A 17,602-nucleotide genomic window follows, 5' to 3' on the forward strand; every position below is an offset into this window, starting at 1 on the left:
TGGTTATCTGTTTGCCTGAGTCAGTCACTCCGGTTGCTTTTAGCCATCACTGTTTTCTATTCTCAGAGGGTTACTAGAAGAGAAAATGTTTCTGTAATCAAATACTACACATCTAATCCTATTAGTACCCCAGAAGGAGAAGGGATTCACAAAGGTGGCTCTCCTGGCCCATGCATATCCACAGCCATTTTTGCCAGTAAACCACAGTATTCACCACCACCACTCTGCCTCTTGTTTTATTTCCATGAACCAAAACACCCCAAATAGGTTCCACGGCATCTTTGCAGCGGTCGGATCAATAAATCACCAATAATTGATATTTAAACAAATTTAATAACAAAACAGACTCACAAAACCAAGGTTCCAGCGGGGTAGCCAGCGGAAACAGGAGAGCAAGCGGAAGGGCCCGCGCAGCCTCTGCCCGCGCACTATATCAGTAAACATACGCCTGAGGGCAGCCCGCCCCCAAGGGGAGGGCTTATCCCTACACATCTTCTCCGTTCTCACACATCCCAGTGACTCACATGCCTTATTCAAGTTTACTAGAAGTGTTTATCTATGCTCCTGTTTTATCTATGTTGTAACTGTGTGTTTATCTCTTTCGTGGTAGCATGCTCCTTTCTGGGTAATATGTAGATACTCACAGTCACTGTATAGTAAGAATGGATTGAATAGTTGTGACTTCTCCTATTAAGGAAAGCATAACTATCAGAGTCTGGAAAGATGAATGAGTGGGTAAGAGTGCTTGCTGCACAGCGTGAGGACCTGAGCTGGGATCTCAGTGCGTAATAGCTATGTGCATGCCTGTTACCCCAGCCCAGTGGGTCGAGCTGCGGCAGGAAGATTGCTGGAGCTTACTAGCCACTAGTCCACTTCCAGAATCAATAAGAGACCCTGACTCAAAGAAACAAGGCAGAGAGAAAAACAAAGCAGGTCACTTGACATCCTTTTCTGGCTTCCAAAAAATACGCACACAGGTGACACACCTGCACTGCACACACGTGTGCATACACCACACACGCATACATATACAGGAAAAGAGAAAAGCATACATGGAAGTATACAAGGACAATTAAGAGACAAAGAAAAATGAGTTAAGAAAATTGCCCCCACAATAAATGACCCAAACATCATTTAAAGTACTGAAGGGATCCTTTTGTTTGAACTCAGATAATGTAAGCCTTCTCATTAAGAAGCTGCTTCCTCATTGGTTTATGACAAAATATGAGTGCAATTTCCTGTTCCCACAACACAACTGGTTTCTCTTCTTGATACAAGCAGATCTTCCAGCCTCCTCGCTCAAGAGAAGCATCACTCCCGAAACGGGTGAGTATGATACTAAAGGCTAGAACAAGAGTTCAAAGTACATAGCATACTGGGCATAGCGATCAAGCCGTGTTCGTGGCGTTTTTATCTGGGTTTGGGTTTTGTGAATATAAGACGAAACCTTGTAAGTGAGATGGAAATGAGGAAGACACATGGTTTCCTCTACTTTGAGGAGTGGTAAAGGGGATGTCAGGTCTCAAACTTAGAACCAGTCAGGAGAAGGAACGGGTAGAGCTAAGGAGACTGTGTGTGCTCGGCCGTCTCTTCCGGATGCAGCTATTGGGACACTGGGATGGTTCCGGAAGAATCTCTGCCATCCTGGGCTACGGCATAGCTGCCTACTTCTATTTCCTCACCAGGGCAGTGGGTCTAGGAATAGCTTTTAGATTCATCAGGAATCGCCTGAGGTTAGGAAATTTTGTTTCCAATGTCAGTAAGCATCAGTTGTAACTGTTTGTTAATAAGTAACTGTCATAGTGCCAGAGACATGTGGAGACCCAGTAAGCAGCCAGCAAGCTCACAGGTGAAAGCAAATACCTCTGGAACCGTGTGTACAAACAGCTTGCTTTGAGCTATGTCATTGTTTTTTTAGATTATTTTTAGAGCTAGGCTGTAAATTGTCTTTTGCGCACTTCCGAAAGTTTAAGTTGATATCCATATTTTCAATGAGGGTGGCGAAAATTATTTCTTAAAATTCCATTAATGCTGTATAAATAATATTGGGAAAGATACAGAAGTAATACGGTTTGTTTATATCCCATTAACTTTTGGATGCACTTCCATTGGATGAACAGGTGCTGCCTGCAATGCTTCGCATCCTACATACCAAGTCCCTAGGCTACCCGGTGATGCTCTTGCTGTAGGAGGGAGAGATAACTGCTGGCATTAACAGACAGCTTTCCGTGAGCTAGGTTCTTGGCCTGAAAGGCAACCCTATCAGGCAATACTAACTTAGGTGGGAGGAAACAAACTTGGAAGAGCCTTGAAATAGGCAAGCACAAGCTCATGCTGTCTCTGTTGCAGAGCAGATAAGATACTATCTGCTTCATCTAGCCATCCCGACAAGTGGCGGCTCTCAGAAGGCAGGAAGTGTGTTTATAACTAAAGAAATGAATTTATTGAGAACTCTAAAACCTCCCTAAATAATGTTCCCTGTCTTGTGCTTTTGTGGAGAAAGACCTATACTTATTTAGCAACACACAAAAAAAAAGAGGCCCCCCCTCTGCCCCACCCTCCTATTCTTGGTCCTGTCTCAAGAGAGGAGACTTTTATAGTTTAGGTGTTTTCCCTCAGATGTGTGAACCCCCCAAGGCTGTGCTTGCTGGCATTGATGACAGTCCCATCCTTAGCAGGCTTCTGCAGTCCTTCCTGTGGTTCAGAGTGTCACTTTCTGTCTTCGTTGAGAGCCTTTGAAGGGTTCCTCAAGAAATAGGAGTAGATTTCCCGAGTGATAGTTACCTGCAAATGTCTAGGTTTTGCTTCAGGTCTTGCAGTTTAATCCCATCGGGAATATAATGATAGGATAACATCCATTTTCTTGGAACACAGAGACATGAATGTGTCATCTGGTTCTATCAGCCTGAAATGTATCCTTTGTACATAAGCCATCTCTCTTCCCTGGCCTTAGTTTTTAGTTTCTGCAGTTTGAGCACAGTGGGTACCAACAGCTCACTTTGCCCCATCTGACCCTTCCTAAGCTTCACGAGTCAGAGGGATCCGTGCCCCTGATCAGTTCTAGATATCAATCAGCTGCGATGTTTGTGAACACTGCTTTTCACTGACCTCCCTTTACCTCCTTCCTGGAGCTTGAGTTGCACATGTATTGACTTTTTCTGTTTACTCTCTGTGTATCTTTGATGTTTTCCTATTTCTTTTACACTGATAATTTTGTTTGATCTCTTTAGCTTTAAGTACTATTGTCCTCTTCTAAGGAATTTTCACTATTACTTTTTTAAAAAAAAAATTCGTCTAATTTTAAAAGAAAATCTGGCTATTTAGATCTTAACATTTTCTCTCTCCTCCATCCCTCTCCCCCTTCCCCTGCTTTTGAGTCAGGGTTTCATTCTATAGCCCAGGCTGTTTGCAAATTCACCATCATCCCTAAGCCACAGCTTCCCAAACACTGGAATTACGGGAGAGAGCTATCATCCTCTGCTGCTGTTTTGCTTTCTCTTCATTCCTCATGTGTTCTGATTTCATCTTTTACTTCTTAAAACTGATTAAATACACATTTTGTGTTACATGTGTATTTGTTCGTTTCTTCTAGGTGTCAAGAACTCTTTTTTTGTTTAGTAAACCCTTACCTTCTGTGAATCTTTCCATGACTGTTTAAATGCTTTTTTATCCATTTTACCAATTTTCATGTAAGAAAAAAGGAAGTAAATTAATTTCTTAGGAAGACTTGTGTGGACCATCTCCGTGCTAAACATGTTGTCAAGATGCTTTTTACCCCAGTCACCACAGCAGTTTGAGTCCACCTCTTCTCCTTTTATTTACAATATTGTATTCATGCAGAAAGAAGACTATATACTAAGCACACAGTTAAATCGATTTTTACAACTGAACCTATTTAAATTGAGTGTACAGCTTGACAGTTTTACAAACATGCTCAGTCAGCCAGTAACCATCCAAACTGCCAAGTGGCCCCACGAACAAAGGAACGAGGAGCATTTCTCTACGTCATCGTCACTTTACGAAGGAGCGAGCCCCAGAGCTAAGCAGCTCTGAGGATGGAAGTCGGTCATCACAACCTTCTCCCAGAATTGAGGTGGTCCTGTCCCCTCCTTTATGGAATGAAAGTGAGGCACAGTGAGCTATATATATTCCATAAGAAACAGAGGAGGGGGAGAAGCTGTCTAACTGTGTATTAAAGCTTAATGAACTTTGGTGCCTTATAGTGATATTGTATAATAAATTGAAACCTGCAAATCATGTAGCCATGGAGTTTACATACACTCCAAAGCAAAAAAAAATAAAAAAGCATTTTCTCATCACAGCCAAATAACTGAACTTTCTATTTTTAGCCACCAACATGACTATAAATGTTTAACAAACTTTCATTCTGATTGTTAGGCGTTGTCTGATGAGAAATATAATTCTCTATGAGCTAGCCTCCTTTGAGAAATTCTTATTTGAAATAGGTAAAACATCTCAATTTGATTTTATTTACTAAAGTTCATTAATCGCTTTAGTTAAATAGCGCTTTTCAATTGAAAATATTTGATATTTTCAATAAACGAAAGATGGCTGCTTGGAAACCATGGCAGCTTGTAAGTATCTAACCTATCCTACTTCATCTTTCATCACAGAAGCGGGACACTTTGGAGAGAATGCCAGAGTGCATGAAAATAAAACCCACGCGCTCATATTTGCACCAGTCTCCAATCTCCTGTAAGATCCAGAAGGGCAAACTGAGAGTGTGTGACCTTTCAAGAAAGCTAAACAGCCCATGATGTTGAGCATGCAGACTTCTAGTTGTTAAACTCAGTCCACTGCTTTACGTCACCTCCAGGAGCGTGGATGCCGACTTCTGGTGGTGACAGTCTACGTAAACATTTGATCTACAATCACTCTCCGAATGCATTGGTGAATTGATTGGAACTTCAAAAGCCAAGGAAAATCTAAAAGAGAAAAACTCCTAGCCAAAAAAAAATAACATTGAAATCTTAACAGCGAGGCAAGGCTTCCTTTCCTGTTCACAGCCTAAGAAGTGATGTAACTGCCACTGCCGAACAATGACGATGAACAGCACGTGTGTTGAAGAACAGCATGCCCTAGATCGCTATTTGTTCCCAGTGGTCTACATATTTGTGTTTATAGTCAGCGTCCCGGCCAACCTTGGCTCTTTATGCGTATCCTTTCTGCAAGCAAAGAAGGAGAACGAGCTAGGAATTTACCTCTTCAGTTTGTCACTGTCAGATCTGCTGTACGCGTTGACGCTGCCCCTGTGGATCAATTACACTTGGAATAAAGACAACTGGACGTTCTCTCCCGCCTTATGCAAAGGAAGTGTCTTCTTCACGTACATGAACTTCTACAGCAGCACGGCGTTCCTCACCTGCATTGCCTTGGACCGCTATTTAGCAGTTGTCTACCCGCTGAAGTTTTCCTTTCTGAGAACGAGAAGATTTGCCTTCATGAGCAGCCTGTCTATCTGGATATTGGAGTCCATCTTTAACTCCATCCTCCTGTGGAAAGATGAAACAAGCGTTGAATACTGTGCTGCCGAGAAGTTGCACTTCACCCTGTGTTACGACAAATACCCACTGGAGACCTGGCAGATCGACCTCAACCTGTTCAGGACGTGCATGGGCTACGCGCTGCCTTTGGTCACCATCATGATCTGCAACCATAGAGTCTACCGAGCCGTGCAGCACAACCAAGCCACGGAGAGCAGCGAGAAGAGAAGAATCATAAAGCTGCTCGCGGGCATCACGTTGACTTTCGTACTATGCTTCACGCCCTTCCATGTGATGGTGCTCATCCGCTGCATTTTGGAGCGCAATATGAACTTGAACAAGTCCGGAAAGCAGACGTTCACGGCGTACCGAATCACAGTGGCTCTGACAAGTCTAAACTGCGTCGCGGATCCAATTCTGTATTGTTTTGTGACTGAAACAGGGAGAGCCGATATGTGGAACATATTAAAATTGTGTACCAGGAAACACAATAGATCACAAGGACAAAAAAAGGAAGTAATTTCTGTGTCCACAAGAGATACCATAGAATTAGAGATTATAGCATAAAAGATGAAGGCCAGTTAACTTGCATGATATTATACAATAAAAACTGTATTTTTGAAAGTAAATCTGGTAGAGGAGGACCAGGAGTTTTGAGTGAATACTTTATTCTACCCCAGTAGAAGTATTTTAAAGGTACATTGTACAACTCCTACATTGACTTTCATTAAATAAGGTATGAAAATGTACCATTTTCTAAAGACTTGGCGCCATCCTTGTTGGTAGAAATTCTCTCCCCTAAGAGGCATGTAGGAGTGTTGGTCTTTCAATCAGTGGCCATTCTGTCTGATGGTTATAATTTTGCTCTTGTTGTTCTGTCTTTGGAATTTCATACTGTCAGCCACCAGTCTTCTCATCTCTATAAACCGGTACCTAACAAATGTAACTGCTGAATGCTATTTCTAATTAATTCATCGGCAATATCGATGCCACTCCATATCCTGGGATTTTCCATTCAATCCTGGGGTTGTGAAAGAAACGTTCTCAAGAACCTTCATGAAGTTTACATGGACTTGGGAACTGAGTCACTGAGGGATGTAAAAGAAAATGGACTTTGTAGTTTGATCTTGATTTCTTTCTATTTATAGCTGAATATATGATTGTTGGAACTGATAAAAGTTTCCATCCAGACAAATAGATATTTATAGACAACCCACCCCCCGGTTAGGCTTCTTTTTTGAATTAGAATATGTAATAACTTGATACAGTATAATCTTTCAAATCTTCATTGTGGAATTAATCTGCCTAGCTGTAGGTAGGCATTGGGTAGGCACTTTTTTAACCAAAGAATTTTTGAAGGTTTCTCTCCTACCCTACTTTTCCCTTTGCTCCTCTTCTTTCTTCTCTTTCCTGTACATTCTTTCTCCTTGTGCAGAAATGATCAGCTAGCAAGTGTCTATACCACTTTGGAGCTGCACATCATGAAACAAAAGCATGATGATCACAAGGACTGATATGTTCACAGCAGGATGTGTGCGTATGTGGCAGTCAGTAGTTTATCACTGGTCTTCCGGGATGATGTGTGCACACAGTAGAAAGCTACCTTGCCTTGGTACCATATATCCAGGCACCGTGCGTTGCATTTTTCTGCTCAAAATGCTGTCATAGAGTTAGTTCATTCTGTCTGCGTTCTAAGACTAAAGACACAGTATTCAAATGAAGAGTAGCTAAAAATCATTTGAACTGCTTAGTTAATTTTTGGTTAAGTTATTGGTGGTCTCTAAAAATGCATTTAAAGGTTAAAAAGTCCAGAAATAATATCTTGGATGCATATGAAAATTCAGATGTAGAATAAGTGACTTCAAGACCACAAAGATCCAGACCTTGAACCCAGAATCATGACTTGATTTCCGGAGTTGACTTAGCCTTTTACGATAATTTAAAAAGAGTTTTTAAAATAATTTCTTTCTTTATGCATGAAAAATTAATATAGTTGTTGGGTTTAGGTCAAAATGGGGAATGAGAGTTTTATCACTATTTATACCTCTGGAAGTAAAATTCAGATAGTAATTACTGATCTGTTATAGAGACTTGCTTAGGATTTTTCTTCAGTTGGTTTTGAAAGAGACACAACAAACACAAACTTGCACTACCACTGACTGAAACATTTTAATTAGATAATTAACACTAAAACATTGATTTAGCAGATTGTAGAGTTAATTTACCAAAATTCAGACTATCAAAACTTGCTAGCAACCTGTGAGCAGGGCCGATGATGAAGCCAGGAGGTTTCTCATATGACTTAGAACACAGCTGAATGCAATCCCCACTGAAGAGTTAACCCTTGAATCTTTAAAAAAGACTTCCTGAGCTCTTCATTAAGATTTTTTCCCATGAGGCCCACAGTCTTCCCGGGAGGGAAAAAAATTTCTAGCTTTAATTACTCAGTACTTTTTGATAAAGCCAATTCTCTTACTGACCAATTGTTGGGAAATTTGCAATGATTTCCCCAAAGCTTGCTTTCTACAAAATGCAGGAACCGTGGTAGCTCCTGCTCTTAAGACTTCTTTAAGCCAGGAGGTGAAGGCACACACCTTTAATCCCAGCACTCTGGGAGGCAGAAGCAGGCAGATCTCTGTGAGTTTGAGGACAGCGTGGTCTACAGAGTGAGTTCTAGGACAGCCAGAAATACACAGAGAAACCCTGACTCAAAAAAAAAAAAAAAAGAAAGAAAGAAAGAAAAGAAGAGAAAACAAATAGAAAGAAAGAAAGAAAGAAAGAGAAAAAGAAAAAAACAACTTATTTTTATCTTCTGTGCTGGGTGTTTTGTCAGCAGCTACATCCGTGATCCATGACAACATCTGTCTTCACCAGGTAGGCAGAACAGTGGGCATTGCCACGAGCTGCTTATTGCTTTTAGTTACACCTGTTCTCATCAGGACTGTGGTCAGCCACCTAAGAAGTAGAAGGTCCTTCATAGGACCCTAAGAGGAGAATACAGCAATGAGAACCAATTGGAGCTGGGCACGGCTGTTATACTCTCCAGATGCTTAAACACTGACATTAAGGCAATCCAAGGTCCTTCATATTTCCTGGGTCTGTGGGAAATTCTCAATGGTGTCAGTTCCTGGGCAATCCCCACCCGAGGAGACACACTGAAGGCATCAACATACGGCTAGACATCCATTTTAATGTACTTGCATAGACAACTTTTTTGTTTGGTTTTCGGATTCAAAATGATATCTTTTAACAGCATGTACATTTTTGGAAAGCCGGAGAAGAGTCTACCTGTAGGTGGGGTTTCTTTGCTTTGGGGTTTTGGTTTTCATTGTTTTGGGTGGTTTGTTTTTTAGTCACCACTTTCCCTGCCTTATCTGGGAAATCTTTATGGAAAGAAAGAATTGTAAAAGACATAGAAAGTAGCACTTTGTTCTGTACAAATTATAAACATTATCTCCCTGTAGCAAAGCTTTGTGTGCAAAGTGAGGCATTTGTATCCCTTTTCTCTCTGCCAAGGACTCTGGGGGCCTCTCCTTTAGGGTAATGATTAAATAAGTCACTACTCACCAGTTACCTCTGCCGACTTTGTTAGGCTGATTATTTATTTATTTTAGTGGAATGAGTTTGATTTCAAATATAACCCATGATACAGAGCACACGGGCATCTCTTTAGCTTTCTCTATCATCTCTCTCATTCTGGGTGCTTCTTTTTACCCGATCCCATACTCATCATTCTCTATCCACGATCAGGGCCCTGTTCTCTCCTAGTGAAACCCATCCCAGTTGCTATGGTAACAGTTGTTACTGTAGCACTGCTGACCCAAGAAGGCTTTGTGATAAGAGATCATAGCCTTGTCTATGTGGGAACCCATTATGAAATCAAAAGAATTCTGGCAGAGACAGAACTATACATAGACACAAAACCATCAAACTTGCTTCATCTCATGAAAACAGATAGAAAAAAATAATCCCTGTAAGCCAATTTAGCACAAGCTTGTGCCCTTTTGTATAATGTCTAGTACCAACTAACAAAACACAAAGTCATCTTTTTTAACATCTAAGGTTATGCGCACGTTGGGTTCATTTAATTTTCTTGTTTCGCAGTCAGCAGCTGAGGGAAACATTTTAAATATTTTTCTTCCCTACTCCTGTTTTCCTTTTTCTCACTGAAAGTGACTATCAGTTTTGTTTTGTTTTAATCAGAGGTTTTTGTTGTTGTTGTTGTTGTTTCTGTCTTTCTCCCCATGTTTTATTTTCTATTCAACACATTAAACAAAACTAAAATATACAGTGTATATTTTGGGATGTTTTCAGCCACAGACTTTTTTCCCTCAAGACACAAAATTTTGTTTTGTAACATGTCTTAATAAATAAATAATAAAGAGAAATGAACATTTTCTTTATTTATTCTTCTCTCATGCCATACACCCTGGCCACAGCCTCTCCTCCCTCCGCTCCTCTACACTCTCCCCCACCTCTCTCCTCCCCTAGAAGGGGTTGTTTTAAGAAAATGTCTATATTTTTTTTTTCTTATACTGTTCTGGAAAATTTAGTCCTAAGTAAGTTGTTCATTTAAGTAGACACTACCGGAAGGAGCAGTCAATGTTTTGTGTCTAGGACAGCCAGCTGTATTTTCAAAGTATTCTCTCCTCTTAGCATAAAACCCAGCCCATTTCATGCTGTTGTTTTTAAGACATTTGAGCGCTGTAATCTCATTCTTGGTACTTCTTATAAAATAAGATGGAGCACACTGAGATAAGCTGTGTAGTACTAGTTACATTATCTGGGTGCACCTGGTCTTAAGCACTACCTAGAAATCACAAAAGCACATCAGATATTGGCAGAGGCGGAAATGATATGGCAGTTAAGATTTTTCTCCTCTCTTTCAAAAGTGATTCTTAGTACATTTGTTGATAAGCGGCAATAGTCCTGTTTGTGACCACTAGGGGTCAATCGTGTCCTACCACGGAATTTTACAGGTTCTCTATTGCCCACAAACAAGCCTGACCTATATGATGCCTTCTCTTATCCAAGCAAACACCTCCTGTAACGAGAAAATAAAAGAAGGGATAGGCCTGTATCCTCTGTTTTCTAAGAAGCTAGGCTATGAATTGTGGGTACTTTGACTTTCTTTGTACTACAAATGCCATTTCAGAAATGTTTTTTACCAAGCTAGTTAAAACTAGCGAGTTCCACATGTAAGAGAACATAGATGAAATTGTTTAATTTCTCTGAGATTATGGGTATAGGAGCTGGAGATCTGGCTTGATGGTTAGAAGTACTTGTTGCTCTTACAGAGGACCTGGCTTACATAAGCATACATGCAGAAAAAACCACTCATAAAAATAAAGTAAATAAGTTTAAGATTTAGGGATAGATCTTGTTCCCCCCCCCCCCCCCGTGTGTAAGGCACTTCACCTGTAGGCAGTTTGCATGTGAACCTGCTATTATAAAATTATTGTGTAGAACTCAAAATGCAATTCAATGTATGCGCAGTTTTTAATTTTTAATTCATTATTGTTAGATCACAGCACATGCAAATTGACATCTGTTATTTTGAATTATTTAAATCCATTCTTCCCTAAAGAACAGTAATGCCATCATGATCTCATTTAACAGCATTTGCATATCATTAAACGTATAATGGCCTGCAGTCGGTTCCTCTTCTGCTTATAATTTTCTGATGCCTTTCATAAAGCTCCAATGGATATTTGCACGTTCAAAATAGGTTACTGTTCTTCAAATGATATTGCAATTAGATGTTCAACAAGCAAACCAGGGGCTGGAGAGATGGGCTCAGAGATTAATAGCCTTTGATAGACAACCCTGAGGACCTGAGTTTGGATCCCAGCACCCATGCAACAAGCTAGATGTGGTTTCACGCGTGCCTGGAATCCAGTGTTTCAGGGAGCGTGGGTACACGAGGATCCCTGGGGCTTGCTGAAGCCAGTCAGGCTGAAAAGCACAAGCTCCAGATTGGGGGGAGATCACGCCATAAAAGAATAAAGGGAAAGTGATAGAGGAGGACCCCTCCCCCAGACAGACCTCTTCTGGCTTCTATACACATATGCACAGATGTGCACACTTACATATGCCACACAGATATCTCTTACACACACACATTCATGCACACAAGCAAAACGTATGTACACTACAAATAGATGAGTAAACAAGAGCCTCCATATTGTTCAGTTTCAACCTTCAAATAAAGATATATGCTTTATTAGTTAGGAAATGTGCTCTAGTTCAAGCTCAACATAATCAAGAAAATGTTCTTTCTGGTGCCATGAAGATATTTCCCATATCTCAGTATTTTAAAGTTCTTGGATATTTGGATCAACTTGTATATATCCTTCTTAGAGAATTCATTTCAGAATTATCCTAAAATTTCTGATCCTATCTCCAAGATACTAAGAAATGATGCAACTGGGAGTTAGGGTTGGAAATTTAGGGCTAGCTCCCACCTTCACCCCGGAAAGGATGTTCTTGAGGGCACTCGCATGAGTTAGTATAATTATTTTTGAGTGGACATGTTAATCGTTGGAACGGAGTAAGGATGGTACAGTTCAACAGCTATGAGAGTTCATTTCAGAACCCCTCGGATATTTGTGTTTGAGCTGAAAGTTTTTAAAGATCCTAAGTTTTAACTTATTTTCCCTTTCGAAGAGAACCTCTTAGGAGCCTTTCTGTGCGCTGCAGTAAAAACAGGAGGAGCACGGTATCAACAGTGACTCACTCCTCCTGCGCTGACGGTCGTGGGTGTGCTCATGTGGATTTCCAGTCACGGCGAAAGCCTTACTCATCAAAAAGATTTTCAGTGGGGTTCCCTCACCAGGAGAAGCTTTTAAAAGTTATTTTTTTCTTACGTGTGCGGGTGTTTCGCCTGCATGTATGTCTGTACACTGTGGGCCTGGTGCCTCAGTAAAGTCAGATCCTCTAGAATTAGAGTTACAGATGGTTGTGAGCCACCATGCAGGTGCTGGGAATTGAACCCAAGTCCTCTGGAAGAGCAGGCAGTGCTCTTAATCCCTGAGCCATTTCTCCGACACCCTTCCCAGTTACTAATAATTCACAGATCCATTAAATTCATTGCAATCTACATGGTGGCATCCGTTTCTGTTGAGAGCATCACACACACACACACACACACACACACACACACACACACAAAATACTGTCGCATTTTCTCCACCAACTACAGCTTCCAGACCACATGTTGAGCTATGGGAAATTCCACCTTAGCCATTACTAAACTGTGCTTCCTCTTTGAGGTTTACACCAGAGTCAGAGAGATTTACAAGACGTTAAGAAATGAAGAAGCAGCCTTTGATTCGTGTCCACCCAGACAGTGAATTTTAGCTTTCAGCGATTCTGTAAATATCACTGCTTCCTTCCCACCTCCCTGAATATTACAGCATAGGGCTCACTGGCAAAACTGGGAAGGAGTCAGGTTGCAGACGCTTTCCTCTGAATCATGCGTTAAGCTTTCCAAATAAGATGTTCTCTAGAGGGGCTGGAGAGATGGCTCAGAGGTTAAGAGCACTGTCTGCTCTTCCAAAGGTCCTGAGTTCAATTCCCAGCACACAAACATCTGTAATGAGGTCTGGTGCCCTCTTCTGGCCTGCAGGCATACACACAGACAGAATACTGTATACTTAATAAATAAATAAACAAACAAACAAACAAATAAATAAATAAATGACTCATTGATCCATTAAAAAAAAATATGTTCTCTAGAGATGTCTCCCAACTTCCACAGGCTTGTGGGCTTTAGCTTGAGGGATGGAGCACGCAGTGAGCAGCTAAACTGGTCAGTTGAGTCTCTTGGCCACAGTGAGTGACTCAGTGGCAGGCATGTGACTCAAGTGGCTTACAAGGGAAAGGCTCTCTCTCTTTAACTCCCAAGGATGCAATTTGCCCCTGAGATGCCTGAAATTTTTCTGGTCATTTTGTTAACATGGAATGGTAACACGTGGAAGAAAAGAAAGCTCATAGAACCTAAAAGCCAAAGCTGAACCCTAATGATAAGGTGAGTCTCTGCACAAGACAGTTACACGAACCAAGTAGACCTTGTCATTTAATCCAATCTAAGTCAGATATTTTTTTTCTTACTTGTATCCCAAAAGTCTGTAGTGGAATTTGGGATGTAGAAGTGAGGGTGATGTTATAGCCTCTCATTGTTGAATAATTAGGGCAGGAAAGGTCCAAATGAAACAACAAAGGAACATCCATCACACACACACACACCCCGCCATGAAATCTACCACATCCTTTCCATCATAATAGATTTCTCAGAAACAGTAAGCCAAAATAAGCCACCACCTCTATGCCAGGCATTTTATCAAAGCAATGAGAAAAACAACAATGCCTTAGGCATAAGACAATGTCATCAAGACTTTTCTGTTATGGAATTTTTAGGTGAAAAAAAAATCAAAATATGGGTTCTTTTGCTTTCTTCTTATTGCCTTCAATGAGGCACCCAAAATCCTTAAAGTAAAGCAATTTTCAAACTCTGAAAATGTCGTTGCTCAAGAGACCTTGCCACTGAAGAAGTGTGTTTAGGAAAAGTCAAGTTTTTCTTGAAAGTGGAACTCAAAATTGTGGGTCACTTGTGAATGTAGTCACAAAACCCAGAGATTAGGAAGAAAAGAACTGTTAATTTACCACATGTGGAGGCCCAAAGAGGCCAAAGGTCAGAGAGTTTGGGACTTGTTTTTAGTTCATTAACTCTAACAAACATCCCACCTAGTTGTAAATCAGAGTTCTGCTCTCTCAAGGCTATGGTCAACAGGTATGACTAGTTGCCAGATCTTGTGCTCCTGAAATAGGGAAGTAGTTGGTTCCTACCTAAAACAAAAGTCTAAGGTTCCAACTAAGTTCCACTTCCCTTTATGGAAATAATTTGGGATTCCACCCAGGGAGTGGTTTGCCTACAGAGTGTTTGTTCCAGGGCTTGAGTCAAGGGCATGAGCTGTGAATGCACCCCTTGACTTTCAATTTGTATGTTAATGCAGTCTGTTTGTTCTACTCCTACCCTTTGAAGTCAGGGGTTTATTAAGCTGTGGGAAAATAAAACACGGGGGAATTTTCAGTACTCACTGAAATTCCCTCCCATTACTCTCCTATATGTTTCTGCATTTTATTGTTTTTTTCACATCTTGGTATTCTTTACTATACTTCTCAATTCCCCTGCCTCCACTCTGGAAGAGGGTATTTTTGTGGGGGCTGGCCCCGACACCACATTAAGAAGAAGCAGGTCTGGTTGATTTTTGACTTGGAGGTTTCTGCATGCCAGGAGAAATGAACAACTTTGGTGTGTGATGTTTAATACTGCCAACTTGATCTAAAATCACCTAGTTATAAATCTCTGGGCACGTCTGTGAAGAAGTTTCTTGGCGGAGTTGAGATAAGAAGACTCTGCCTTTGGACACTCCTGTGGACTGAGGTCCCAGACTGAAAAGGAGAAAGAGAGTTGATAATCAGGATTCGTCTCTCTGCTTCCGGACTACATGTGATGGGAGTAGCTGCTTCAAGTCATTGTCACCATGACTCCCACCTGATGGGCTGAATCCTCTAAATGTGAACCAAAACATCCTCCTTTGTCCTTAGGTTGTCACAGCAACAAGAAAAGTGACTAACGCATGGTATACTCAAACCTTCTCTTACACAGCAACCTGGCAGGTACCGTGACCCAGGGGGCTTTAGATTAGGAAAGAGACAAGGAAGGGTTCAAATAAGGGCCGAGTTGAGTGTTGGACTTCATTACTGGAAAGTGATAGAAACTTCTAGGCCTGAATGGTATTTCCATCATGGCATCAGTTGTGCTAAGGTCTGGAGGCCAACTAAGGTCTGGGACCTGTTACAACATACTGCAGGGTTGCACATTTATCTTCTATCATAAAGCACCTGAGTTGAGCTGAAAAGGCAGCTCATGCAGGAAAAATTGATCTTATCCCTAGATAGATTTAATTTACAAGTGAAATAAATTTTGTCACTCGACTCTAGGCCTATTAGTATATTAGAATAGGCTAATAATACAAAGCAAAGGCACTGTGTGTGTGCACACATGCACGCACGTGCACACACACACACACACACGAGTCATAGCAAGATAACTGTTTCCCAGATGATAAAAATTTTTCACAGACATAGCTTTCTTCAGTCCTGTCCACATATGAGCTACAATTCAGACAGAGTACAGATTCAGCTTTTACAATGATCCTTTTATTAGTGACTTTCCTCATTGCTGGGAGCAAATACTTGTGAAGGAGGCATTAGGGAAAGGGGGGACTTGACTTGGCTTATGTTCTGAGAGGGTGCAATCTATGCTGGCATGAAGGTGAGGTAGTAGAAGGACCAGGTCGCTGATCGCAGTACGTGAGCAATCAGGAAGCAGAGAAAGGACCAGATGTTGGGCTGCCATTGGTGAATCACCTCTTCCCATAAGTCTACACCTTCTAATGAGTCCACAAATCTCTAAAACAATGCTACCAGCTGAGGGCCAGGGTTCAAGTGTATCAGCCCTTGAGGGGTAGTACACATTCAGACTACACTTTGCTCCTGGCCCCTAAGGGTTCATGGCTATTCCTTAATATAAACTGCATTCATTCTGCTTTAACAGTTATCGTAGACTTTCAGTAGTTACACCACCAGTCTAAAGGCTAAAGTTCAAAATAGCAGCCTCTTAACATGAGCCCCTAAAATCAAAACATTAGTTACATACGTCCAAGAAGGTCACTAGGAATAGGCCGGCTTCTGATGGGCAGGGTAGGAACCTAAACATCCTCAGCTGCTCCCAGAGGTGGATGGGCAAGGGAGACAAATGAGGGCAACTGAGCCATCATGGGTCACCATGGAGGGGAAACCATGGTAGGACAGAGACTCGGGGTCAAGAGGAAACGTCAACAGAAACATAAAATACGCAGTTCTAGTGAGGACAAAGATTAGGAAGCATAACAAAAGGAGGACACACTAGTCATCCGGGACACTAGACCACAGCTACACTGACTGTGGGCAGCAACAGCCAGTGACTATGTAAAGAATATTTAACGAGTGGATAGAGTGTCTTCTTAAAGCACAGTAGCAGGTTCAGCAGGCAAACCTCAGTCCTTTTCCTGTGTGCGAGGAAGGCAAGCTTTCTGGCTCACCTGGGAACCATTGCGTAAAGACTTTCTGCCATAAACTCCATATAGTCATAGACACCTAAGATGAGAAACAGCACTGAGAAGTACTGTGGTGGTTAGTATCATTCCCAGGACCCCTGCGTGCACCTGTGAAGGCTTATCTGCTTGTATTAACTCTGGGGAGTGTCTGTGGGAGATTTTCTTGACTACATTAACTGAAGTGTAAAAACTTGCCCTAGATGTGAATTAAACTTTCTTTTGATGTCCAAGATATAAGGGGGTCTGAGGTAGAGTCTTTTCGCTCTTTGCATGCTTTTGCCACTTGCTCGGAAGTTCATCGACCCTGTTGCTACCCCTGTCCACTGTCACTGCTGCTGTGGCTGCCGTCCCCAGATAGCCGAACCCAGCTTCTCTGGCTTTCCAAGAGCGAAGAACTGGAGCTCTTCAAGGATTCTTGAGGTCTTTGGTACCCATCTGGGACTGCTAAGACAGTCAGGCACCAAGACTGAGCAGCTACTGAGTTCTCAGCCTCTCCAGGGTGAAGACGGACATTGTGGGGCTACCCAGGTCATATCGTATAGGCCAACTGAATAATCGCTCTTTATATGTGTTCATTCTATCAGTGTGTTCCCCTAGAGAACCCTGACTGATACAGACATGAACTTTAAATCAGACTCACTATTTATCCAAAATATTCTAACCCAAGCCTTTAAAAGACTGTTTTATCTGACAGAGAATAAAACAACTTCTATGAAGAAGTTTAGTTTGTTTTTCTCAATATCGTCAGTTGGGATGTTTTCAGGGATGATGGCAGTAGAATTTTTCTCCCATTTGAAGGTAGAATGTGTAAACATGTGACCTCCACTCAATACACCTTCAGGAAATAATTCAAGACTATGCCGCTGTGTTTATTTTGCACAAGTCTAGTTTACTTAGTCTAAAATTTCATCTCCTGGAAAACAATAGTAAAGAGTA

General features: G+C 41.4%; 1 protein-coding gene across 1 annotated transcript; it reads left to right on the top strand.

Moving 5' to 3' along the window:
* Positions 1 to 1,266: 1,266 nt before the first annotated feature.
* Gpr65 (G protein-coupled receptor 65) lies at positions 1,267 to 8,200 on the top strand. The gene is made up of 2 exons (XM_050151399.1): positions 1,267 to 1,326; positions 4,635 to 8,200. The coding sequence occupies exon 2, from the start codon at positions 5,061 to 5,063 to the stop codon at positions 6,069 to 6,071; it is 1,011 nt and encodes a 336-aa protein (XP_050007356.1). The 5' UTR covers positions 1,267 to 1,326; positions 4,635 to 5,060; the 3' UTR covers positions 6,072 to 8,200.
* The last annotated feature ends 9,402 nt before the right edge of the window (positions 8,201 to 17,602 follow it).

This window comes from Alexandromys fortis, unplaced genomic scaffold, assembly GCF_014885135.2.
Source record: "Alexandromys fortis isolate MF-2015 unplaced genomic scaffold, M_Fortis_MF-2015_v1.1 scaffold_63, whole genome shotgun sequence".
NCBI classification, from domain to species: domain Eukaryota; kingdom Metazoa; phylum Chordata; class Mammalia; order Rodentia; family Cricetidae; genus Alexandromys; species Alexandromys fortis.